This window comes from Podarcis tiliguerta (genome assembly GCF_965153285.1).
Source record: "Podarcis tiliguerta genome assembly, chromosome: 2".
NCBI lineage: Eukaryota > Metazoa > Chordata > Lepidosauria > Squamata > Lacertidae > Podarcis > Podarcis tiliguerta.
The window spans coordinates 10,976,379-11,003,811 of NC_139535.1; the positions used below are offsets into that span (position 1 = coordinate 10,976,379).

The 27,433-nt window shown below is 44.4% G+C and overlaps 1 protein-coding gene across 2 annotated transcripts; it reads right to left on the reverse strand.

Moving 5' to 3' along the window:
• Window positions 1-91: 91 nt before the first annotated feature.
• CYP21A2 (cytochrome P450 family 21 subfamily A member 2) lies at window positions 92-21,227 on the reverse strand. 2 transcript variants are annotated; one of them, XM_083426027.1, is made up of 11 exons: window positions 19,091-21,227; window positions 17,119-18,501; window positions 15,322-15,853; window positions 13,496-13,650; window positions 10,766-10,861; window positions 8,086-8,187; window positions 7,022-7,108; window positions 4,947-5,150; window positions 3,657-3,826; window positions 1,687-1,790; window positions 92-877 (listed from the first exon to the last, which is right to left on the reverse strand). In XM_083426027.1, exons 3-11 carry the CDS (start codon window positions 15,407-15,409, stop codon window positions 612-614), a joined length of 1,272 nt encoding a protein of 423 aa, XP_083282153.1. In that variant the 5' UTR covers window positions 15,410-15,853; window positions 17,119-18,501; window positions 19,091-21,227; the 3' UTR covers window positions 92-611. The 2 variants fall into 2 exon arrangements, with proteins under 2 accessions (XP_083282153.1, XP_083282152.1); XM_083426026.1 differs by lacking the exon at window positions 17,119-18,501 and having other exon boundaries at window positions 15,322-15,411; window positions 20,827-21,211.
• Between the last annotated feature and the right edge of the window lie 6,206 nt (window positions 21,228-27,433).

Sequence of the window (27,433 nt, forward strand, 5' to 3'; positions counted from 1 at the left end):
AAAAGGCCATAGGATCCTCACAACATTTAAAGTAGGACAATTAACAAACCTCATTAGAAAGCCACCCATTGGAAAGACCATATCTCAGAAATGTTTGCAGCAATATTTATTGTGTGATACATAGGATCTATCACGTGATGCTGACACAAACCCCTAAACTAACACACTGAAACAGAACTAAAGTACAACACTCTCCCTCCCCTCTCTTTTCCCCCCAATCGCAAGATGCCCATGACTCAAGTATCTCTCCCTACATGTAACTGAACTGTGAAAAAGACCCTTAAAAAACTGTGAAAAAGACTCTTCGTGAAGACAAAATATGTACTTTTCCCCATTTGTTTTATAGCAAAAGAAAATCTTTTATAAAAACCACAAAAAAGCCAGTCTAATGTACACTAAGGTTAAATTGATTAACGTTTATTACATCTATCTACAAATAGCTAGAGTATATCTCCCAAGGAGCTCAAAGTGGCATAAAATAGTTCTCCCGTTCCCCCCTTCTATATTATCCTCACAACGACTCAATTGAGAGTCGGCGGCTGTCCCAAGATAACAGCATCGTAGAACTGCAGAGTCGGAAGGGAGTGTCGTCCCGACTGCCAGCGGAGGCCTCATTCTGCAAGATCAGACGCCACTGCCCAAGGAACCAGCCTCACCCTGAAGGGCTTGCAATGCACAATAAACCGATAGGACCCCCTGAGGTCAGGGAGGTGTCCAGGCGATGGGGGCAATATCTGGAAATCCCGCAGGGTGTGTGCAAGGACGTGGAAAGCCTCCATGCGCCCCAGAGTCTCCCCCAGGCAGACCCGTGCCCCACAACCGAATGGGATGAGTTGCCTCTGGGCCTCCCCCGAGGAGTCCTCCTCCAGGAACCTCTCTAGGCAAGAAGAGAAAGCTGGTGTCAGGAAGAGAGTTGCCCACCCACCAAAGCAAAAGATTCAGGGCACAGGTACCCAGGGCACTATTGGCATGGAATTTACATATGCTGATTTAAATGCCAAGGCAACATGTTTTCGCCCAGATCACCCCAGATAACTTCTTCCATTGATCTGCACCCTGCCCAAATACTATTGGTTTCCCATTCATTTATGCTCAGTTCCCCTCAACTCATTCCGGTTCACGTTCTCCTGAATTATCTCTATTTAAAGCAAAAGTAATTAAAGGGACGCGGGTGATGCTGTGGGTTAAACCACAGAGACTAGGACTTGCCGATCAGAAGGTCGGCGGTTCAAATCTCCGTGACGGAGTGAGCTCCCGTTGCCCGGTCCCTGCTCCTGCCAACCCAGCAGTTTGAAAGCACATCAAAGTGCAAGTAGATAAATAGGTACTGCTCCAGCAGGAAGGTAAACAGCGTTTCCATGCGCTGCTCCTGTTCACCAGAAGCGGCTAAGTCATGCTGGCCACATGAGTCAGAGTCAGCCACGGCTGGACCTAATGGTCAGGGGTCCCTTTATCTTTACCTAAATTTATTGGGAACATAGGAAGCTGCCTTATACCAATGTTCACTCCTAGCAATTAATCGGTATGCAGTTCAATCAAAATATGTGTCCGATGAAAGTGCAGGTGAGCCCTTGCTTTCTCATTGTGACACACAGATCTCTCTCTCTCTCTCTCTCTCTCTCTCTCTCTCTCTCTCTCACACACACACACACACACACACACACACACACACAGACTGTGCAATACCTGGTCTGAACTCCAGGGGGCGGTGCCACTTGCTCTCATCATGATGGGCCCCATAGAGATTAGTGATGACTGTTGTCCCCTTGGGAATGGAAAAACCAGACAAGCTTGGAGTGGAGAGAATACAAAAAATTGAGTTAACATCTGCCATCTCACAGGCAGCAGGGTCTCAGCTTCCTCTCCTCTCTGCCCTGACCATCTTCTCAGAGACAGCCTTGGCATCTATTGCAAACACAAAGACTCCCGTCCTGAGCACACAGAGCAGGGAATGGTTGGGTGGTGAACCTGAGGCCTGGGGGCCAAATGTATCTCTTGTCTGGTCCCCGGAAGTCTCCCTGTGGCTGCAGTTCCCTTTCAGCCACCCACCTCAACCTTTCACCTGCCCTGCTCTGAAAGATGTTTTTGCATGCCTGGCATATACACTGATGGAGGATGGAGGAGGCTGTGACAATGTGCCTAGAAAGTACTACAAATAGGTAAAAAAAGATATATTAATAGCTTCACCCCGTTTTGCCTCAGGGCTGTGACACGGGAATGTGACCCCCATAAGGATTCAATACCGTATTTTTTGCTCTATAAGACTCACTTTTTCCCACCTAAAAAGTAAGGGGAAATGTGTGTGCGTCTTATGGAGTGAATGCAGGCTGCGCAGCTATCCCAGAAGCCAGAACAGCAAGAGGGATTGCTGCTTTCACTGCGCAGCGATCCCTCTTGCTGTTCTGGCTTCTGAGATTGAGAATATTTTTTTTCTTGTTTTCCTCCTCCAAAAACTAGGTGCGTCTTGTGGTCTGGTGCGTCTTATAGAGCGAAAAATACGGTATTTCTGAGACAGTGCATAGCGCAAACTCCTCTGAGCCTCTGAAATCCACCCCACTTCTCCTTTCTCTTCTCTCTTACATCAGGTCTGGGTTCAAAACCTCCCTCCCGCATTGGTGTCAATGGTAGCAAGGCCTCACTAGAAACAGGAAAAGCCTTGTAAGCATCGGCCTTAACAGGCCTGAGAAGGGAGCCATGGCGAAACTACACTGCTGGATCTCCCCAACATCCCGTGTGGCACTGACCAAGCATCATTTCCTGCTGGGGTGCATGGGATCTATGAGTTCCCTATGCTTCCCAATCCAATTTATTGCTGCTAAGGAACAGCAGGGAAAGATCTTTTCCTTTATACCTTGCTTCTGAGCTCCTCAAGGGTGTCCTTTTGGGCGTTGTAGGAACTCGGATTAGATGGAGCTCTGATGCCACACTGCAGGTGTTTTATATATATACAGTGGTAGTTGCTTGGCTCCCGAACAAATCGGCTCCCAAATGCCGCAAACCCAGAAATGAGTGTTCCGGTTTGCAAACGTTTTTTGGAAGCCGAGCATCTGACACAGCTTCTGATTGAGTGCAGGAAGCTCCTGCAGCCAATCAGAAGCCTCACCTTGGTTTTCGAAGCTGGGGAAGGGGGAGGAGCTCAGTCCGGGCAACTCCATCTTCTGGGGAGGACGATGAGTAGAGGAGTTCTGTCCTAGTTTGTTGTTTTAGCAATAAATCTGAAATAATTAACAGGCAGAGTTGTCTTGCGTTTGTGGGAGAGAACAAGCCATAACATTTGGCTTCCCATATCTCCAACTCAGTTCTCCACGTATCTACATCTGTTTGGGAACACGTTTTTAAACATCCACATCTTATGCTCATAGGAAGCAATTCACTAATCAAATCATCAGCAGCAGCAGCAGCATAAAAGTGGGAACAAGAGCTGTGCTGTTAACCCCTTCTTGACACCCTCTGTATGGCACCAGCTCAGAGGTCCACTGCATTGGCATGGATATCTATCAGCCCAGCGGATGTTCGCACATGAGAACCTACAGGTATCAACACCAATGTGTGGCTATCCGGGGAGCGCACTGTCGGAGGTGGTCCAGCAGCGCAGCCCCCGTGGTTCCCTTCTACACATGGAGAATGTCAGGATAGGCCTTGCAGACACTGGGTACCTTGTATCCCGGATGGTCATGTGGGGCAAAGCAAGGACTGCCGAGGGGCGCAAGCGCAAGGTCTCCAAGATGGTGGCGTTCAAGAAGGGCAGGTGCTCCCGGTCACTATAGGTGGGGTCACGGCTTGTTCCCACCACGGCCATGAGCTCTTCATGGATTCGCTCCTGGATCTGGAGTGGCAGAGATAAGAACAAATCGGGGTGCGGAGAAAACATTCTGGCAGATTTAGGATCGCTGTAGTTTGCTATAGACCCAGGGTGACACGAGGGGACGCAAACCTGAGGCACAGAAAGCCTCCCTACCCCACCCTGCACAAACACAGGCTGAATAACAGCATTGTAGAGTTGGAAGAGACCCCAAGCGTCATCTAGTCTAACTCCCATGATAGATGGCCACCCAACCTCTGCTCAGAAACCTCCAAAAAAGAATGAAGAAATCCTGAAAAAAGAGCAGTGGCAAGGGAAATTGATGGACTATGTGGAACTGGCGAAAATGACGCATAAATTATGCAACAAGGATTGTGATTTTAAAGAATGGGAACCTTTTACAAAGTACTTAAAGAAACAACAAAATGAACTGGTCTCCTTGGCAGGTTTTGAATAAACAGACACAAATTTATTATTGGTAAAATAAAAGGTAAAGGTACTCCGACCATTAGGTTCAGTCGTGACCGACGCTGGGGTTGCGGCGCTCATCTCGCTTTATTGGCCGAGGGAGCCGGCGTACAGCTTCCGGGTCATGTGGCCAGCATGACTAAGCCGCTTCTGGCGAACCAGAGCAGCGCACGGAAACGCCGTTTACCTTCCCGCTGGAGCGATACCTATTTATCTACTTGCACTTTGACGTGCTTTTGAACTGCTAGGTTGGCAGGAGCTGGGACTGAGCAACAGGCGCTCACCCCGTCGCGGGGATTCAAACCACAGAGTCCTAGGCTCTGTGGTTTAACCCACAGCGCCACCCGTGTCCCTATTGGTAACATATAGACAGATAAATTAAGGGTCATTACAATTTTAGAATATGCAGAGAGTAACATGTGATCAAAAACCAGAGAGAGGAGCTGAGGGAAGACTGGGAGGGGGTGGGAGGGTGGGTTCTTTTCAGGGATGCGGGGAAATGAGGTTGATATGTTTTTGATAAATTGTTATGTTGAAATGTTTAATAATAATAATAAATTATTTTAAAAAAAGAAACCTCCAAGAAAGGAGAGAGGGAGGAGCTACTTTGGCCTAGCGAACCACCAAGCCTGGGATGCCACACACACACATGCACAAACACCCCGCTGCATCCTACCTGTGGGCGATGCACCAAAAAGGCCACAGCCCAGTTGAGTAAAGTTGCTGTGGTCTCAGTGCCTCCGATGAGCATGTCAACAATGGCCATGTGGACGTGTTCCGACACAAGGCCCGTCCCCTTGGACTCACTGGCCTCATGGTCATGCTGGAATTGCAGCATGTGGTCCACCATGTCCTGTCCTTCTGAGGTGCTGTGGGGCTCCTGAGAGAGAGAGAGAGAGAGAGAGAGAGAGAGAGAGAGCGCAGAAGTGGCTTAGTGCCCAAGCAAGGGAGAACCTCAAGGCAGCAATGTTTCCAAGTATCAGTTGCTGGAAACCACACAAGGGGAGAGTGTTCTTGTCCTTCAGTCCTGTTTGCCAGTTTTCCTCAGGCCACCATGAGAACAGGGTGCTGGACTAGGTGGGCCACTGGCCTGTTCCACCAGGCCTCTTCTAATATTCTTCAGCTCCCCCAAAATCAAAAGAGACCCCAATGCTATGACCTCTTCAGTTTCTGCTTAACCAAGACGTCGCCCACTCCTCCCCAAGGGAATCTAAGAGCCCTGACCGAATCTAATCTTCACCTCCAGCTGTCATGAAAAGCCCACCCCACGCCCCATCACTGAAATCGCCCTACCGTTTTGTCTGTTCATGTGACAGGGCCTTCTCGGTGGTGGCTCCCCATCTGTGGAATGGCCTACTTGTATTTGTTTCCCTCGCTATAACATTCTGGAGGAATTTCAAACCTTCTCATTCAACAGAGGCATTCACTGACACAGGAATGGACAACTTGTGGCCTTTTTCATGTAACGTTGGACTTCAACTCCAATCGGTCCCAGTCAGGCCAGGTAACAGTTGATGTGATGGGAATCAAATGTAGCTCTGGAAGGCCACAAGTCCCCACCCCCCAGTCCTTTACTAATGGACGGATCTTGACAATTCACCCTTCCCCACTCAGACATGAAGCTCATTGGGTGACCTTGGGACTGTCTCGATCTCCTAGCCTAGCCTAGCCTACCTCACAGTGTGGTGGTGGGAAGGAACTGGGGAACCATGTGCCCCACTTTGAACTCCTTGGAAGATAAATGTAGTATATAAAAGTAATAAACAAATAAATGAACAAATAGTCCTCTGCACCATTGTCCACCCTGTTTCGGAGGGTCCCTCGGCTCTCTGGAGTTAATTTTCAGGGGGGCTGCAGGTGGGAGAGGGAAACTGGCAAAAACAAACCCCTAACTTGCCACTCCCCTTCCATTAGCAGAAGCACCCGCTGGATCAAGAGGGCTTCCTTGAGAAATAAGGAAGTTTTGGGGAATAATACATGAGGAACTTAAGAAAATGCTTTAAAAAAAACCTTGATAAAAAAAAATCCTGAAGCTTATCTGCAAGGGTTGGTGGGCAAAGACATACCACATATGAAAAAAACAATCTTTTTAAATGCAACAACAGCTGCCAGGGAAATCTCAGGACATACCAAACAAAGGAAGAGTGGATTTGTAAATTAAGGGAGTATATAGAATTGGCAAAATTAACTTCAATTATAAGATATCAATCAAATCAAAAGTTAAGAATGGAGTGGAAGTATTTCGAAGATTATATGTCAAAATATTGTTCTAAAAATGACATGTTAATAGGCTTAGGATAAAAAATGTAAGCAATAACAGAACAAACAAAGGAAAAAATCAGAATTTAACAAAAATAATTTATGATAGAATGCAAGGGGGGAAAGGTAGAAAGAAACATACAGAAGTCGAATTGCTGTGAAGGGGTGGGTGATGGGTTTTCTAATTAAGTGTATAATTATGCAACTGTTGTAATGTAGATATTATATTTCATGTGAGGGAATCATTGGGAATTTTGGTTATTATGTATATATGTTAAGTTTCAATAAAGATCTTTGAATTTTATTTTATTTAAAAGGCCTTCCTTGAGCACCACTGCACCAGTTGGATTTCCACTCAACAAATGCATGATTCCATAGTACCTTGAAGTGCTGCTTCTCCACATTGCTGCATCAAGGGCCAATGAGTGTCCTGGTTTCCTGCTGCAGATCCCCACAAGAAGATCCCAACCTGCTCACCATCCATATCCTCACCTGGTGTTTCTTCATCACGTGCTGGACCAAGGCATCCCGGCTTTTGATGCAGGAGAGCAGGTGGCGCAAATTGGCATTGGGGAAGACCTAGGGTGTCAGGGAAGCAGAAGGTAGCTGATTTTCAGCACAAAACACCCAGAGACCCACCCGATTATTTCTCCCACTTTTGCAGAGAACCAGGCTATCTCAGCATAGCAAAGTCCAAAGCAGCCTGCTTGCTTGGGCTGTGCAGCAAAGCTCTTTGACTAGAACCAGTCAATAAACTTGCTTTAATAATAATAATAATAATAATAATAATAATAATAATAATAATGTTTGTTTATACCCCGCCCATCTGGCTTGGTTTTCCCAGCCACTCTGGACAGCTCCCAACAGAATATTAAAAACACAATAAAACATCAAACACTTCCCTAAACAGGGCTGCCTTCAGATGTCTTCTAAAAGTCGGATAGTTGTCTATTTCCTTGACATCTGATGGGAGGGTGTTTGAAATATACTTGGAGTTGAGAGTGGATTTCATGCTCTTTATTCAGCTCATAGTGGTGAGGAGGAATGGAAGTTCCCCCAGAATGTCTGCTTTATATACATTATTTACACAATGGGCCCCACGTGATTGGCTAATTCTGGGATTCACCTGTAGGCCAATCAGGTTGCAGATTCACTTCCACCTGGAGCTGGATTGGGTGGGTCCTGTGGACCAATCAGACTGCTGCATTCTGGACCCTATTGTTCTAGGACCAATCAGACTGCTGCATTCTGAATCCTATTGTTCTAGGACCAATCAGGCTGCTGCATTCTTTCTGAATCCTATTCAACTTAGTAAATAACAACTTTCCACAGGGCAGGCCACTACCGAGAAGGCCCTCTGCCTGGTTCCCTGTAACCTCACTTCTTGCAGTGAAGGAACCACCAGAAAGCCCTCAGAGCTGGACCTTAGTATCTGGGCAGAACAATGGGGTGGAGATGCTCTTTAAGAAAGTGAAATTGACCCTGGCCAAGCAAGGCAAGTTTAGGTGGTGGTGGTGTTTCCCCCCTAGTTAGCCAGCTCATTGCTGTCTCTGTACCTTGAGGAAGGGCAAGGCATCCACCACCTGGACAGAGACTGCACCCCACTTTTCCATTATCTTGTAGATGCAGTCATGCAGTTTCTCAATGGTGAAATTGTCCTGAAGTGGAGGAAAGTGCAGAGTCAGGCTGGAGACGAAGACAAATGGCAGGAGGGGTGCTGGGAGAGCCAATTCATTTCCGGCAAATCTGTCAAACTCACACTTCCTGAAGCAATATGTAACCCAAAACACAGCCTTCTTTCAACACACGCACCTGCCCAAATTTTGCAAGGCTGTTCTCTGACAACACAAGATTGGCAGAAATGCAAATATGAGGGGGGGGGGGAATGTGCAAAAGTTGCTAGCATCATATTAGAGGAAACTGCTAGTGTAAAACTGTGTACATACATTAGTCAAAACTGTGTATGAAAAGATAAAGAGGTTTAAAGGCAAATCTAAAAAAATGTAGTATAAAAGGTAAATGTACCCCTGACTGTTAGGTCCAGTCGCGGACGACTCTGCAGTTCTGCGCTCATCTCACTTTGTTGGCCGAGGGAGCCGGCGTACAGCTTCTGGGTCATGTAGCCAGCATGACTAAGCCACTTCTGGAGAACCAGAGCAGTGCACGGAAACGCTGTTTACCTTCCTGCCGGAGCGGTACCTATTTATCTACTTACACTTTGACGTGCTTTTGAACTGCTAGGTTGGCAGGAGCAGGGACTGAGCAACGGGAACTCACCCCGTCGCAGGGATTCGAACCGCCGACCTTCTGATCGGCAAGCCCTAGGCTCTGTGGTTTAGATCCCTTTATAGTATAAACACTGACAAGTGGGAAACACTGGCCTGCAAGCACTCCAGCTGGAGAACAGCCTTTACCAAAGGTGTCATGGGCTTTGAAGGCACTCAAACTCAGGACGCAAGGGACAAATGTGCTAGGAGGAAGGCTCGCTTGGCAAATCCACACTGTGATCAACTCCCGCCTGGAAACCAATGTCCCCACTGTGGAAGGACGTGTGGATCCAGAATTGGCCTCCACAGTCACTTACGCATTGTTAAAACAGTGTTTATGGAAGACAATCTTACTCGGCTACAAGGGATCGCCAAAGAAGAAGAAGAAGGTGACATTTGCACTAAAATGCTGCCTGAATTTCGTGGGGTTTTTTAAAAATGAAAATGAAAATTGCTGCAAAATGTAGAAAACTGAATTTAAGATGGGGGGAATGAGAAATTGAGAGGACTAGAACTGACAACTCCTTCCATCCCTAGTCGGAGCAGCTAGCCATGAGAAAAGGTGATTTAACAGGAAGGGGAGTCTAATGACAACAGTGGTATTTCCTGCCAATATAGTCAAACCTCAGTTGTTGAACATAATCAGTTCCAGAAGAACTTTCAGCTTCCGGGAAGATGTTCAACAACTGAGGCACGGCTTCCCAGAAGAGTTCAAAAACTGGAGCATTTACTTCCGAGTTTTCGACATTCAGGAGCCAAAACGTTACAAAACGGAGGTGTTCAGGATTCGAGATTTGACTGTACACCTAATGACTCAGCAATAGGGATAGGGACAAATTTGGAATTGTACACGTTTTGCTGCAGTGACCTAATTTGCTTTGTTACCTAAACATGAACTGAAATTCAGCTGCCCTTGCCAAATTTTGTGGCACGTTTCTCCAGATAAATGAGGTGTACAAAAATGCAGTTTAGTGGGAAAGCAATGACAACAACAAAAACAACAACAATATATTATTTATACCCCACCCATCCATGTACATCTGTGAAAATAGCACACTGTGAGAACAGGATACCTGGACTAGATGGGCCACTGGCTGATCCAGGCTCTTCTTAAATTTGTATGTGTATATTAAGAGGAAATTAAGGGAATGTGAATGTATTAGGGAATCACCCACTAAAATACTTATGAATTCTCCTGGGGACTTCTCTGGATTTTGCATTGCAGTTCTTGGGGCAAGTAATGTGCAAGCATGCACATGCTAGCATAAGATGTGCATAAAATACATGAATCGGACAAAAATGTTTTATATTAGGGCGAAATGCATTGCAAAAATGGGTAAATTAGGGAAACATATTAAATCTGGCTAACATAAACAGCCTGCACAATTCGTGATTCTTCAGATTTGTCATGTATCCCTTTTGAAAATCTCTACACAAAAGGAGATTTAAATAGAGAGGAGAGCAAGCGCTGTGCTTTGCAACCTCAAGAGTGGAGAGAACACTTTTTTCTGTAAGATTCTTCCTGATAATTTCCCAAGTATCTTTGGGGTCAGAATTTTCAATGTCAATTAGATTAGGCCCTATCAAGTTCAATTTTCTCCTACAAATTAATGATAAATTGTAAATTACACTATCACTTAAGAGTTCGTAGAGGAGAGAATTAGGAGATAGGGCTCTTATCACGCAGGAAGATCCAATATTTCAAGGTTCTCAGCCATACTCTTACAGATAAAGGAAGTATTCCCAACTCACAACATATTGATTCATATTTTACAGAGTTGTTTGTAAGTCCTAATAATGACCTCAGAAGGGATGCATGAAATTTATCCAACCTCTTGAGGTCAAATGAGGACATTTTAAGATAGAGAAATTGCAAACTGATGTGCACTTACAGAGATCTGAACTTAAGAATGGGAAAAGGAGAAACTGAGGGGGACCGAAGTGGACAAATTTCTCTGTTCCTACTCACCAAAGGGCCGAACAAGACGCTGCAGATGATCCCACAGGCTTGCAGGGAGAAATCATGAGCTAAGTCCACAGGTTTGCCCCCATAACCGTGGAAAACCTGACAAAACCAGAAGAGGAAAAGGCTTCCCTTAGAACGTGTGGCATCATCTGGGCAATAGATATTGGTCATAATATAGACATGGAAGCATGAGAACGATTGTGGAATTTGGATATAAAATTACAGCATGTTACGGTTTATGAGAAAATTATACAAAAATGACATATCGTTGGTATCTAACACCAAGTAAACTGGCAAAAATGGATATATCTAAATCAAACAAGCGTTGGAAATGTAAAGAGGAAGAAGGTTCTTTTCATCATATGTGGTGGTCTTGTAGTAAGGTTAAAGCTCTCTGGGAAATGATATATAATGAATTGAAAAGGATGTTCAAAGTAACTTTTATTTTTATTATAGGGACAGAACTACCTAAACTGTATAGAAACTTATTTATGTATGCTACTACAGCAGCAAGAATGCTACTTGCCCCCAAAATGGAAAAAAGCAGAAGTCCCCGCAAAGGAAGAATGGAATATGCAGAAATGGTAAAACTGACCAGAAGAATAAGAAATCGAGATAACAAACTTTTTATAAAAGAATGGAAATGGTTTATTGAATATTTACAGATGAATTGTAAACAGGTAAAAACATTGGCAGGATTATTGCAATAACCTGCATTTTTATAGGAGTATATATTTATAGTAGATAATTAAATGAGCAAGTTATATGAATTTGGATATGCAGAAGATATTAAAAAATAAATTTAAGGAACCGCAGAAAGAGGGGAAGGAAGTCAATTTTTGAAATGTTAAACGGATTGTAAAACTAATGGAAAGGTATAAATTTGAAACGTATGAATAAAAACCTATTTTTTAAAAAGTGTAGCATTGGAAGGCACTAAAGAGAAGCTGGTTTTCAACTATGCAAATGTACAAACCGGGTGCAGAACTCAAGCCTTCTGAAAATAGCTCACTTCACTTAAAAGAACAGAGGGGAATCTCAGGCCTGGAGGTTGAATGCAGCCCTCCAAGCTTTGCTATCTGACCCTCAGGACCATGGGTGGCAAACTATGGCCCACGGACAGTCCAGGAATCACCGCATGGATCTCCAGCGCATGCGTTCTTTCCTTCTTCCTCACACGACGGCCGCAACAGTAACCTCCTCCCTCCCTCCTTCTGGCTTCTCCCTGCCCTGCCTAGAGGAGGAAGGGGGTTGGGTTTTGTTGGTGCCAGCAGCAGCAGCGCTTCAGCGGCCGCCATTTTAAGCAGCCCCTCTCCGGAGCCCTTTCATGCTCCGCTCATCGTCCCTCCGCCACCAGCCACTGCCGCTCACAAGACACAGGTAAGCAGCCACCAGGGCTCGTCCGGAGAGAGTCGTGGGGGGGGGGTGTGTGGCTTATAGTCCAGTCCCCCCACAAGGTTGGCAGGACAGTGGACTGGCCCCCTGCTGAAAAGGTTTGCTGACCCCTGCTCATGACTCTCCCCTCTCCTTCGAGAGTGATGATGCTTTTCGCTTGCCTGAAGGTGCACCCAGAAACCCCTGACTTTTCATAGAATCATAGAGTTGGAAGAGACCACAAGGGCCATTGAGTCCAACCCCCTGCCAAGCAGGAAACACCATCAGAGCACTCCTGACATATGGTTGTCAAGCCTCTGCTTAAAGACCTCAAAAGAAGAAGACTCCACCACACTCCTTGGCAGCAAAATCCACTGTCGAACAGCTCTTACGGTCAGGAAGTTCTTCCTAATGTTTAGGTGGAATCTTCTTTCTTGTAGTTTGGATCCATTGCTCCGTGTCCGCTTCTCTGGAGCAGCAGAAAACAACCTTTCTCCCTCCTCTATGTGACATCCTTTTATATATTTGAACATGGTTATCATATCACCCCTTAACCTCCTCTTCTCCAGGCTAAACATGCTCAGCTCCCTAAGCCGTTCCTCATAAGGCATCGTTTCCAGGCCTTTGACCATTTTGGTTGCCCTCCTCTGGACACGTTCCAGTTTGTCAGGGTTCTTCTTGAACTGTGGTGCCCAGAACTGGACACAGTACTCCGGGTGAGGTCTGACCAGAGCAGAATACAGTGGCACTATTACTTCCCTTGATCTAGATGCTATACTCCTATTGATGCAGCCCAGCATTGCATTGGCTTTTTTAGCTGCCGCGTCACACTGTTGGCTCATGTCAAGTTTGTGGTCAACCAAGACTCCTAGATCCTTTTCACATGTACTGCTCTCAAGCCAGGTGTCACCCATCTTCTATTTGTGCCTCTCATTTTTTTTTGCCCAAGTGCAATACTTTACATTTCTCCCTGTTAAAATTCATCTTGTTTGTTTTGGCCCAGTTCTCTAATCTGTCAAGGTCGTTTTGAAGTGTGATCCTGTCCTCTGGGGTGTTAGCCCAGAGGATGGCTCAAGCGCAGCCCACCGCATCCCACCATCTCTGTTGCTCCGCCCATGTTTCCCACTGGCTCCGCCCACCAACGGCATGTGACCCGCATAACGGCATGTGACCCCTGACATAAAATAGAACGACATGGTTCTGGGTTTTATTGCCCAAGCTAGAGGGTCCACATTTTTTTGTTTTTTTAAAAGGGGAGGGGATGTGAAGGGAAGTTATGTTGCATGAGTGGAAGTCCTGGCTTTGCAAGATGCAGAAGCCGCCCACCCTGCTCAGTCGGTGGTGTTTGCAGCATCTCACCTTGCAGAGCTGACGAGCCTGGCTCTGGACAATCTGCTCCATGTTTCCTCGCAGGCAGCGCTGGAAAGCTACGTGGGCCATTTTTCTCTGCAGTCGCCAGGTCGGCGTATAGTTGCCCAAGGAGAGGTCCTTGCCTCCCAATGAAACAAGGTTTGCTGCAGGGCGAGAAGTAGGAGGGAGAGAAGGAATGCTTCCAGGCTGCTGCTGTTTCCAGGGGGTGGGGGGCGGAATGCAATCACACACCATCAAATTGCGATGGAAACCGGAGCAGAAATTGCCAGAGTTCGTCCATTAGCCCCATTGCCAGAAGGGAAATCAATTAAGCCAGGAATTGCTGTTGTTGCTTACAGTCTGCAAATGATACAGAATTTATTTGTTTCCCCTCCCGATTTCCATTGCCTGTGCACTGAAATGATTGGGGTGGAACAATGTAATGTCAACGATGAACTGTATACATTGTTGGAATCTCCGCTCAGCCAAGCTGATAAAGTCTCATCTTCCTTCGGCCGAGCCTTCGAATTGCCTCCCGAAGTATAACGACCTCAAGCCTTTGATGAGGCTCCAAGGCACATTCTATTCAGCAGAGTTCCCAGCACAGGGAAGAGGCGAGAGGTTTGGGCTACATGCTATGCTTCATTTCTTACTACGCAGACAGCAAAGAAATATACATCCTCTCTCTACGAAAGCAGAGAGCAACTGAACAAAGGAACAAAGGAAACAGGAAACCACTAACGTCACATCCCATCTCCCTTCCCGTGAGACAGGAAGGTCTCTGGAATGTAAACAGAGTCCTGTGACTCCAAGCAGCTGCTCAGTGAGAAACAGAAACTAACATACATGACGTATAACTTGGGTTTTGGCAGAAGACAAGCTGCGGCAGAAAGGAAACAGGTCTACATGCAGCAAAGAACAAAACAGAATGGAATATGGATCCTATTTTCACCCCTATTTGGAATCGGGCCCTGAGCTGCTTCTCCTGCTGCTGCTGCTCCTCTCTCCCAGCTCCCTATTTTACAACTACCTGTAATATTAAAATGTTTTCATTCACCCAGGCAAAAATACGCAAGGAGGGTGGCAAAGTAGTGCCAGAGAAAGGGGAGGAATTGCTCTGCCTGTTGGGGAAAAACAATTCAGGGAGAAGGAAGAACACATATTCAGAAATGGAGTCACTGCCACGGTAGGCATGAAAGAAAATTACCTCAGTGGTATTTGCTATGAAAAGTGTTTGATTGAGGGAGAATCAACATAATGTAACCACTATGTAGAACAAGGCCATTAGGGTCAACCTGAAGCCCACAGTTTACACAAAGCTTCCCATTCAAAATGCAGTTTGATTGGCACTTCCTGTTTCCAAGTGAAGGCAGCCATTTTGATTTGCCACCACTACTAGGCACCTAAAACTGGCTCCAGGAAGGTGCATGAGGGGGTACGGTAGAGGGATTTCCTTGCCAATGTTTGTCACGATTCTGCTTTCACATGGGAACAGGAAGTGAGGGCTTTGTGTTCCTCTAGTCCAGGCCTTCCTTGACTCTATGGTCAGGTTCAGATGTAACAATAAGCCATGGCTTGCTGTTGCAAGCATGAGCCCAAATCTCTCCCTCTGCCCTTATCCATACAAGGGAATTGAAAGCTTGCAATTTTGAATAAACTGTAGTTTCTCATTATCTCCAACTGAGGAGACTAAGTTCTTTTCTGACTGTGATTAGTGAGCAAACTAGGCTAATGAACCAAGGATTGATCCGTGTTTGCTTAAGCAGTCATGGCTGGTTGTTACGTTTCAAACAGGGCTATGTGTATGTCTTCCCATTCAACCAGGTTACAATTACCAACAAATCCGTGAGGCCGTCCTGCAAAATCAGACCATTTCCGCAGCAGCGCCTCCCGAATCAGATCTGTGCTATTCAGAACCACCATGTCTAAGAAAAAGAAAAAGAAATTCAAAAGCTGCTTATATAATAATATATTTTTTTAAAAAAATATTTTATACCCCGCCCTTCCCAGTTTAAAAACCAGGCTCAGGGGGGCTAACAGCAAATATAAAACATTGATTAAAATGTGACTTAAAAACAACATAAAATACAACATAAAATACAACATAAAATGCAGCATCAATATCAATAAAATTCATTTTTGGGGGGGACCCAGTTAGTAGACATCAAATGATCACCAGGGCTAACTGGCCAAGTTGGTCCTACTAGGGCCAGCAAGGAGACCAGGGAAGAATTTAAATGTGGGGTCCCAGAAAGGGTTTATTCATAGAAGGGAAAAGGGGAGTATGGGGAAGGTTTCTGCTTTGGTCTTGGTGTGGCAGATGCAGACAAGGACCCGGGAGACCAGGCTTCAAGACCCCACTTGCCCCTGGAGTGACCTTGGGTGACCTTGGGCCAGTCACTGCCTCACAGGGTTGTTGTGAGGCTCAAACGAGGAAAGGAAAAGCCATATATGCCACATTAAGCTCCATGGGAAAAAATGAAATATAAATACAACTGGGATATAAATGCAATAAAGAAATTGTTATGTATTGAAGTTCTCACCCTGGCCACCAGGGGTATTGTGTATATTGTTTTCACTCAGGTCCACGTCAGTTAATTTAGACAGGAAACCCTGGGTCGTTGTTGTTGTTACAATGTTGACAGCCGGTTGCCTATAAAAGGCCGGCTGAGCTGTTCAGTTCAGTTCAGTTCCAGGTTGCTTATAAAGAACTACTTGGAGAAATCTCTGTGTCGTCTGCTATGTCCACCCACTATTTAATAGAAATAATATGATGTTGTTGTTGTTGTTGTTTAGTCATTTAGTCGTGTCCGACTCTTCAAGACCCCATGGACCAGAGCACGCCAGGCACTCCTGTCTTCCACTGCCTCCCTCAGTTTGGTCAAACTCATGCTGGTATCTTCGAGAACACTGTCCAACCACCTCGTCCTCTGTCGTCCCCTTCTCCTTGTGCCCTCCATCTTTCCCAACATCAGGGTCTTTTCCAGGGAGTCTTCTCTTCTCATGAGGTGGCCAAAGTATTGGAACCTCAGCTTCACGATCTGTCCTTCCAGTGAGCACTCAGGCCTGATTTCCTTAAGGATGGATGCGTTTGATCTTCTTGCAGTCCATGGGACTCTCAAGAGTCTCCTCCAGCACCATAATTCAAAAGCATCCATTCTTCAGCGATCAGCCTTCTTTATGGTCCAGCTCTCACTTCCATACATCACTACTGGGAAAACCATAGCTTTTACTATACGGACCTTTGTGGGCTGCTATGCTATTTACTTCAATTGATTGCTTTGTCAATGTTGCTTGTTAGCCTGTATGTGGATTGATATCTGATGCCCTTTTAAAATGTGTTGTGGAAGGGAGGAATATTACTAGGTTATACTTGTTTTTGTTTTTATTATGTATTTTGTGTTTTTATATTGTGATTTTACGTTGTGAACCGCCCTGAGACCTGCAGATATAGGGCAGCATACAAACTTAATGAAATAATAATAATAATAATAATAATATCCAATTGCTTCAGGTTGCTGCATTTTCAAATGTTTTATCTTATCTTGTATTAAGTCCCATGAATTCCATTTTCTACATAACATCAATATACAGTCAATATACATATGTATATTGATGTATATACAATATACATTAATATACATAACATCAATATACAATATACAATATCAGAGATTTCCATTTTTTATATACATTTTAAAGGGACCCCAGACATTTTAGATAATTCCTAATTCCATTTCAGATCATTTAGTAATACTTTTAAACTTTACATATGAAGAAACCAAGCGATTTGTTCCAGTAACTATCAGAAGTCTGGTTTTGGTTTTTCCCCCTCCTGTGTAAACTTGACTCCCTATTCCACTGGGCTGATGATGATCAAAACTTAACCGCGACTAGAATCCAATGAATGTTGGTGCATTGGCCAGTTTAGGGCATAGGATGCCCTTATGTTTTTATTGCGTCATCAGATTTAACTCCGGGGAAACCCCTCCAGCTTTCTCTAGCACAGACACGTTCTTGTTGGACTCCATTTCCCATCAGTCCCCACCTGAACAGCCAATGGACAGGGAGTGATGGGAGTGGGAGTCCTGTAATATTTGGAGGGCTGCAGTTTTCCCGTCCTGGATCTAGCGCCTGATTCGCATTCCCAACCGGCAGAGCTATTGTAAAAACTAGGCTAGGCAAATGGTAGATCAAAAAAATCAAACCCCTGCCTTCTCAGCTGATAAAAGGATCCCACCTTGCCTGAAACCGCAGGAAGCCACTGTTAAGGTAGGAATGGACAGTTCCACCAAAGTTCAAAGCGAAACAAAACAAGGAATTATTACTTAATTTGCCACCAAGACCATTTAGCCTGGCAGAAGATGCATCTCTCACGCTATGCTAATGAGCCTAATATTTTATTTTAGTTTTAAAAAACAGCACCCATTTCCAAACAAACATACAAGCGCAGGAATTATACCTGCTTAAACACTGGCCGTGATTTTATTTGCCAGCACATGGGAAGGCTAAGATCTAAATAGGGAATTATTGGAGCAATTTGGGATCGCTGAAATCAACAGCCGTGCTATAGAATGGAGAAACGTACCCAGACACCTTAAATAACTGCAGAGGGGCAGCTGGATTCTGAAGGGCATGTGGTTAAAAAAACAAACAAGGAAGAGGGTTTTGTGACACATTAAATGTCACATCCATGACACCATAACCTTTTGTTGACTCAGACCCACTTCGTAAGATGCAGCTGTCTGTCATCAGATTCACCAGCCGAAGCAGACAGTCTTCCAGGAAAGTTTATGCTATAATAAATCAGTCCTTTATGGTGCCACAAGGCTCTTTGTTATTTTGCGGTCTGGTGACTTAAAGGAGAAATAGGAATCTCAGACATGGGTATTGATATACCCTTAGATGGTTCAGTTTTCTTTACATTTTTTTTAAAAAGGATGTATTTTTTGACTTTTTTATGTGACACTGAATTTTAAATAATTACTGTATACATGTATATAGCCAATTCTAGGCTAATTCTTGGGCTCCATGATCACTGCAGATGGTGACAGCAGTCACAAAATTAAAAGACGCCTGCTCCTTGGAAGAAAGGCGATGGCAAACCTAGACAGCATCTTAAAAAGCAGAGACATCACCTTACCAACAAAGGTCCGTATAGTTAAAGCTATGGTTTTCCCAGTAGTGATGTATGGAGGTAAGAGCTGGACCATAAAGAAGGCTGATCGCCGAAGAATTGATGCTTTTAAATTATGGTGCTGGAGGAGACGCTTGAGAGTCCCATGGACTGCAAGAAGATCTAACCTATGGATTCTGAAGGAAATCAGCCCTGAGTGCTCACTGGAAGGACAGGTCGTGAAGCTGAGGCTCCAAGACTTTGGCCACCTCATGAGAAGAGAAGACTCCCTGGAAAAGACCCTGATGTTGGGAAAGATTGAGGGCACAAGAAGAAGGGGACGACAGAGGACGAGATGGTTGGACAGTGTTCTTGAAGCTACAAACATGAGTCTGACCAAACTGCGGGAGGCAGTGGAAGACAGGAGTGCCTGGCATGCTCTGGTCCATGGGGTCACGAATAGTCGGACACGACTAAACGACAACAACAAGGCTAAGCAGCTTCGTTTATTTAATTACTGTTCAGGGTAATTAGGAAGCTGTGAACCAAAGGAGGGATCTAGAGTATCTCTTTTGTCTGCAGAAGATTCCAGGTTCAATCCCTGGCATTTTTAGACAGAGCTGAGAAGATTCCTTATCCGGAAACCCAGGACAGGCACTGCCAACCACTAAAGGGAAGTTTGAAATGTTTGATATTTTATCACTTTATTATTATTATTATTATTATTATTATTCTGTTGGGAGCCACCCAGAGTGGCTGGGGAAACCCAGACAGATGAGCAGTGGTTTATGGGGGCTTGCCGTGTATATCAGGGAAATGAGGGGGGAATAATTAGCTTTTTCTGCTCAGAAAAAGGACCCTGATGCAAACATTTATGAGTGGTATGCAACACTGGTCACACTTCAAGCAGAGCTTTGGAAATTAATAAAGTCTAACACTGGATAGTTCCTCATTTTTGTAGAATTTAATAATTGAAAAGCCACTTCTCTGTATTATTCAAAGGGTGGCATGCAAAATAAGAATGAAAAAGCCAAGTTTTTAATAATGTTTTTTTAAGAAAAATAATGCACTTCAAAAGACCCTGATACACTAAAGGACACTTAAAGTTCTTCCATTTGTTCTGTGATTTCCAGACATCTAAGAGGTGTCCCGTCCCCCCTTTGTCCTGCCACTTTTTCCGGGAAAACCCACTGTTCACTGCTGAATTTTAACAAATGCCAATCAGGTTTTTATGCTTGTTCTAATTACTATTACTTTTTTTAAAAAAAAAATTAACACTTTTGCATTATTGTAATAACCTTTGTGTGTACTTTTGTCATTTATGACCATGTATAAATGTATTGGCTATTTAAAAAATAATCAAAGGCAACAGTGACAAGTAGAAAAAGAAACATGATCTTCTAAAAAGTTAAAATGCAGAAGCAAGAAAATAACCAAATACTAAAAGAAAAAGTATTGCATTTTTTTTAAAAAAAGAGAATTACTATTTTGAATCATTGCAATATCCTTTTGTGCACAAGATCTTCTTTTGTGCATATAAATAAACACTTTGGCTAGTAAATTTTATAAAGAGAGAATCGACAACCATAAAAGTGGGCAAACAAATGTGATATTCTAAAAAGTTAAAACGCAGAAGCAAGGCAATAACTGAAATACTAACAGACAAACGATTATACACACATATATTTTAAAAATTGCTATTTTAAGCAATTGTAATGTCTTTTTATGCGCAAAATCTTCATTTGTGTATACAAATAAACATTTTAGCTGGTAAATTTTATAAAGAGAGAATTAGCAACCATAGAAGCAGGGAGGGGAGTCCTCTTCTAAAAATGAAAATGCAGACAAGAATACCCCCCAAAAAATACAGACAAGAATACACACCAAAAAAACCACCCCAAACTACAGTAAGAACCATTCACACTTCCTTTTGTCCTGTGATTGATAGGCAGAGGTCTGAGAGGTTTGTCATTTGTCTCACCACTTTCCCTGAGCAAACCCACTGTTTACCACTGAATCGGAACAAATGCCAATTTGCAGAAAACCCAACCAAAGTTTGTTCTGATTCAGCAGTAAACAGCGGTGTGTGTGTGGGTGTTTTTCCCCTGGGACGAAAGGAAAACCTCTCAGACTCAGGGTCCTAAGACAATAAAACTGCAAGACAATGTAAAATTGTGACTAAGCTATCCAATGCCTTGGTGAACAGGTTTTTGCTCTGGTTTACCTTTGCTGCCAAGGCGAAGGCGGAAGATGGAGCCATATTGCCGAGCCAAGTCATGGAAGTGGATGGGAAGGTCAGGATGGAACAGGTGGAGGAGATTGCCAACGAAGGGCAAGGCACGAGGCCCGGGCAGCCTCCCCGAGTTCTTCGGAAAGCCGACCCCCCCATGCCGCTTTGTCACGAGGGCTAGAACCAGCAGGAGAAGAACGAGGAGCGCAGCAGTTAGCATTTTTAAATGGGTTCAGGGGCCCCCATCCTGGTGCATATATAGCCAGGAACATTCATGGTTGGAGGTGGGGCAGGCAGGGAGAGCAAAGACAAGCACCTCCCAGAACAACACTCTCCACCCACAGGCTTCAAACCCACCAAGGAGAAACTTCTGCTGTCCATGGGTGGCACAGTTTGTCTCCAGATGCGCAAATAGCATCCTCCCTCTGTTTTCGGCCAAGGAGAAAACGCAGTCAAGGAGAGCGGTTGTGTAACTTAGTGGGAGTTGTGACGTACATAATTTTGGTCCTGTGCGCAGGGAATCGTAACTGTGTCTTCCCCGCAGGAATATTTTTTTGTAGCTTTTTAAAAGAGAAATGGGGACGGGGGTTGTTGTTTTTTTTGGTTGTGGGTTGTTTAAAAGCATTTTGTAGCTTGACAAAATAAAACCGAATTCAAAGTGCTGATTTTGACCAATAATGCCTTAAACGGCTCAAGATCGCCGTACCTCAGGGACCACCTCTCTCCATATGAACCCACCAGACCCTGCGATCATCTTCCGAGGCTCTCCTTCGTGTGCCTCCTCCTTGAGAGGTACGGAGGGTGGCAGCACGAGAACAGGGCCTTCTCTGCAGTGGCTCCCCGTCTGTGGAATGCTCTCCCCAGGGAAGTTCACCTGGCGCCTTCATTATACACCTTTAGGCGCCAGGCAAAAACATTCCTTTTTAACCAGGCCTTTCGTTGATCCGATTTCTATCCTATGCCCTTTTAAAATGTGTTGTGGTTTTTTTGTGGGGGGGTATTGGGTTGCTGGGGTATTGGCCACCTCATGAGAAGAGAAGACTCCCTGGAAAAGACCCTGATGTTGGGAAAGATGGAGGGCACAAGGAGAAGGGGACGACAGAGGACGAGATGGTTGGACAGTGTTCTCGAAGCTACCAGCATGAGTCGGACCAAACTGCGGGAGGCAGTGGAAGACAGGAGTGCCTGGCGTGCTCTGGTCCATGGGGTCACAAAGAGGCGGACACGACTAAACGACTAAACAACAACAACACTGGGTTGCTGTATTTATTTTGATTATGTATTTTGTGGTTTTATATCTTGATTTTATTCTGTGGACTGCCCTGAGACCTGATATTGAAATTCAAAATAAAATAAAACAGCAGCAACAACAACTGGAGGTGGAGAACGACCCCAAAGCTTTGCACTGGGGTAGTAAATCCTGGAGAAAGGACATCGCTCAGCAGCAGAGCAGCTGCTTTGCATGCAGAAGGTCTCATTTTCAACCATCAGCATCTCCAGGCAGGGTTGGACTCCCCGTCTGAAATCCTGGAGAGCTGATGCCAGTCAGTGAACTAGGTGGGCCCAGGGTCCGACTCCATATAAGGCTGCTTCCTATGCTTGCTCCTAACAAGTGCCACTCCAGATTGTGCACCACCACAGAATTGTAGAAGGGACCACGAGGACTGTTAAGTTGTGGGTTGACAGAGCAGATGACACAGCGATTTCTCCAAAGCAGCTCTTTATTTGTAAGCTGGAACAGAACTGAACTGAAGGCCTCAGTCAGCCTGCTTATATAGAGCTCCAGGACCTTGTTACTGTAACAACTTTCTAAAACTATCCAATCACTGAACGTCACTTTTGATCCTCCATTTGCATAACTATCTACAGTATCCCCCTGCTGGCCCAGGGTGAGAATTTCAGTACATAACAAGGACCATCTAGTCCAACCCCCTGCAATGCAAGAATCTTTTGCCCAACATGGGGCTCAAACCGACAACCCTCAGATTGAGGATCTCGGGCTTTACCAGCTGATCTGCCCATTACCCACACTCTCCTGGGCTTCCCTTCTTATCTTTCCTGCCAAATCAGCTCAATCTAATCAGCTCTTCCTCGGTGCTGTACGTTCCCAAACTTGTACTGTACAGATTGACCACATTTATCGTGACCAGATAAATGATGCAATTTCTCTTTCAGAACAAACAAACAAAAAAGCAGATAAAAACGACAAAGCGATCCGTTATCTTCAGCACAGACAGCCATTCGTCAAAGAAAACAAACACTTTCTGGCATTTTGGGCACCTGGCAGTTTCGCAAGGGCCCCCAGCCATCGCCCTTGGCCAGGGGAACAGAGGGTTATCTCTTCAGAAACACCACTTATCGCTCTGATTCATGGCTCTAAGTATGGAAAATACCAGGCAAGAGTGTGGCTTTTTCACACCCTGACGCTTGGTGTGGAGGTTTAATGTGGGAGTTGGGAATGGCACACTGACCTCAAAACGTCTGTTATCTGTTAAAATACTTGTGGGGCATATGGGGTGTTAAGGGAGACACATCATTCTGGGGTAGTTTGCCCACCTTTGACCCCCACCCTGCACTCAGCTCTCTCACCTGTGGCTCCTAGAAGCTGTTAGGATGCAACAGTGGCCACACTCCAGGAAATGGCTTTGATTGGCCAGCTTAACCAGGTGAGGGCAGCTGATGGGTCTTGTCATCTGGGCAGCCCATGACCTCCATGCCTGCCGCCCCAAGCTTGAGCCCCAGGGAGGTCACTTTGGTGCTGATAACACAGTGGTTTGACTTCACCCCTGGAGGCACACTCCATTCTTTCTCGAGATGAATAGATCTCAAAAAGAATACACCACTCCTGAAAAATAAAATCAAAACAGTTTACAGTATCCAGCCACTCAGCAACCCCACACCTGACCAACCTCCTCCCTTAATTCCTCACCCACCCTCTCTCCTATCCCCCACAGCTCACCCCTTCCGCTTTTAAAGCAGAGGGAGGCAATCCACACAGCAGCTTGCTAAACCACTGTGTAGACTGATCTTCTCCAATCCTCTGGCCACTGCTGAGTTTTCCAAACTTGCTGGCATATTGAGTGTAGCACCTTAACAGCATCATCTTATAATATAATATAATCAATCTGATTTCGATGCTGCCCGTCTGGTGATGTCCATTTGTAGAGTCGTCTCTTGTGTTGTTGGAAAAGAGTGTTTGTGATGACCAGCTCGTTCTCTTGGCAGAACTCTATTAGCCTTTGCCCTGCTTCTTTTTGAACTCCAAGGCCAAACTTGCCAACTTTTATCTCTTCACTCCCTACTTTAGCATTCCAGTCCCCTATAATGAGAAGAACATCCTTCTCTGGTGTCATTTTTAGAAGGTGTTGTAAGTCTTCATAGAACTGGTCGATTTCCTTTCTTTTTCTTTTTTGTTCAAAGTTTGACTTGCAGAACTTTTCAAAACAAAGCAGAAACATCAAATGATACATCCCAAAATAGCCATACAATATCTGGTGCTGTCCAGTGCAGGCTCAGCATCTTAGAAATAAAAGATAAGTCCAAAAGTCCAAACTGCCCCCCCCCGACATTTCAGCCTGCATTGGCCTTAGGCTATGCAACTCTTGAAGAGCCATTATCGCATCCTTTTGTTATCACATTCTCTATAGTTCAGAGAAAGCCTAAAGCTACCACCCTTTCAAGATGACAGTTTTGACAGTTGGTCAAATTGCTCAATTTCAGTTTCTTCAGCACCAGTAGTTGGTGCATAAACTTGGATTACTGTGATGTTAAAAGGTCTGCCTTGGATTCGTATCAAGATAATTCTATCATTTTTGAGATTGCATCCCAGTACAGCTCTCGCCACTCTTTTGTTGACTATGAGGGCCACTCCATTTCTTCTATGCCAGGCTTCTTGCCCACAGTAGTAGATATGATGGTCATCTGAACTGAATTTGACCATTCCTTGTTAGGTCGAATTGCTGTTATAAAAATGAATGTATTGCCAAGGTTGCTGTTTTTGTTTCAAACATTGCAAATTGTGGACAAAATGGATTGTTTCAAGAAGTGGCAGAGAGATATCTCTAGATTTGTCTGGCAGGGCAAGAAGCCTCGAATAAAATTTAAGATATTAACAGATGCTAAAGAAAGAGGTGGATTCGCCCTGCCAGACCTCAAACTTTATTATGAATCAGCCGCATTTTGTTGGCTGAGAGAATGGATGCTTCTTGAAAACACTGATGTGTTGGATTTGGAAGGTTTTAACAACGTATTTGGTTGGCATGCATATTTGTGGTATGATAAAGTTAAAGCACATAAAGCTTTTAAAAACCATATTGTCAGAAAAGCACTGTTTAATGTCTGGATAAGATATAAGGACTTGTTAGAAAATAAAACCCCAAGATGGCTGTCACCAATGGAAGCAAAGGCTCAGAAAAAACTCAATATGGAGGCCAAAATGGCCGAAGTATTGGGAAATTTTGGAGCAAGAGGGAGATAGGTTAAAATTGCAGAGCTTTGAAAAATTGAAAAACAGAGTGCGAGATTGGCTCCATTATTATCAAATAATGGAGGCATATAATTTGGACAAAAAATTAGGCTTCCAGGTGGAAAAATCAAAATTAGAAACAGAACTGTTAGAACCCAAAGTTAAGAATTTGTCAAGAATGTATAACTTGCTGCTGAAATGGAATACTCAGGACGAAACGGTGAAATCTGCTATGATTAAATGGGCACAAGATGTTGGACATAACATTATGATGGCTGACTGGGAACAGTTATGGACCACAGGTATGAAGTATACGGCATGTGATGCCTTAAAGGAGAATTTAATGAAAATGATTTACAGGTGGTACATAACACCAGTCAAGCTGGCAAAAATCTATCTCGAAGCGGCAGCGACGAAAAGAGGCTGAGGGGGGGCCGGCGCCTGAGGCACCAGCCAGGTGTGCAGAAAGGGGCAGGGGCTCACGCCCACAACCACTCCCCTCCCCTCCGGGGAGGAGAGTCTTTGCCCGATAATAAATGTTGGAAATGTAATGAAACGGAAGGTACTTTCTTTCACCTTTGGTGGACATGCCCAAGGATTAAGACCTTCTGGGAAATGATATATAACGAAATTAAAAAGGTATTTAAATATACCTTCTTGAAGAAACCAGAGGCCTTTCTCCTGGGCATGGTCGGCCAATTGGTGCTAAGGAAGGATAGAACCTTTTTTATGTATGCCACAACAGCAGCAAGAATACTCATCGCAAAGTATTGGAAGACACAAGATCTACCCACCCAGGAAGAACGGCAGATGAAGCTGATGGACTACATGGAAATGGCAGAAATGACTGGCAGAATCCGAGACCAGGGAGAAGAGTCGATGGAAGAAGATTGGAAAAAAATTAAAGTATATTTACAGAAATACTGCAAAATTAAGGAATGTTAGAAGAATACTGGAATGAAATTATATGGTTTTAGCAGAAATGTTATAAAGAATTAAGCAAAACTGATTGTTAATGGGCTAAAGTGGAAAATTTAAAGTTAGACTGTGTTAAGATAAATTATAGAACAAAAAACTGAGAAAGAGGGAAAGGATTTGCTGAATTAGCTAATTTGAACTAGAATACAAAAAAGGGAGGTGTGAGGAAGTCGAGGAAACAAGTAAATGAAAGATAGAGATATGGAAATTGGATGTGTTTTTAAATGCTTCTGTTTTTTCTTTTTATTCTCGATGTCTTGTTTGTTAATCTTTATTGTTTTTTCTTTCTCTTATATTTTTTTTCTGTAACTATAAAACTTCTAATAAATATTATTTTTAAAAAAAATAATGAACTGAATTTGACCATTCCCGTCCATTTTAGTTCACTGGTGCCCAGGATGTCAATATTTATTCTTGCCATCTCATTTTTGACCACATCCAACTTGCCCAGGCTCATGGTTCTTACATTCCAGGTTCCTATGCAATATTTTTCTTTACAGCATTGGACTTTCCTTTCGCTTCCAGGCATATCCGCAACTGAGCGACCTTTCGGCTTTGGCCCAGCCACTTCATCAGCTCTGGATCTACTTGTACTTGTCCTCTGCTCTTCCTCAGTAGCATGTTGGACGCCTTCCGACTTGAGGTGCTCATCTTCCAGCGTCATAACTTTTATATGCCTGTTGTCTTTGTCCATGGAGTTTTCTTGGCAGGGATACTGGAGTGGCTTGCCGGTTCCTGCTCCAGGTGGATCACGCTTGGTCAAAACTCTCCACTATGACCTGTCCATCTTGGGTGGCCCTGCACGGCATAGCTCATAGCTTCTCTGAGTTATCCAAGCCCCTTCGCCACGACAAGGCAGTGATCCATGAAGGAAGATAATAAAAATGTGTTATTCAATGCTACCTCTTCACAGAGTAGCCTGTTAGCTGTGCATGTTAATTGCAGCAGGTCTACTCTGAGCAGGATATCAGAGAATTTCAACGAGTGGAAAAGTGGCAGGCAAAAACTCCTACTGTGTACATATTACTATTAATAATAATTTTATTATTTATATGCCACCTACCTGACTGGGTTGCCCCAGACGATCGTCACACGTTGTTAGGAATGGTTGCAACTGGACTATAACTTTGAACTCTGGCAATGCCCTTGGATGGACAT

What these genes read in the sequence shown, in the direction of transcription:
- CYP21A2 (XM_083426026.1), bottom strand. Translation starts at nt 21,052, where the DNA reads ATGCTAACTGCTGCGCTCCTCGTTCTTCTCCTGCTGGTTCTAGCCCTC. An exon ending in ATGCCTTGCCCTTCCTCAAG is followed by an intron (nt 7,109 to 8,085) that starts GTACAGAGACAG and finishes CTGACACCCTAG; the next exon opens with GTCTTCCCCAATGCCAATTT. An exon ending in CCCCCTGGAGTTCAGACCAG is followed by an intron (nt 878 to 1,686) that starts GTATTGCACAGT and finishes CTTCTTGCCTAG; the next exon opens with AGAGGTTCCTGGAGGAGGAC.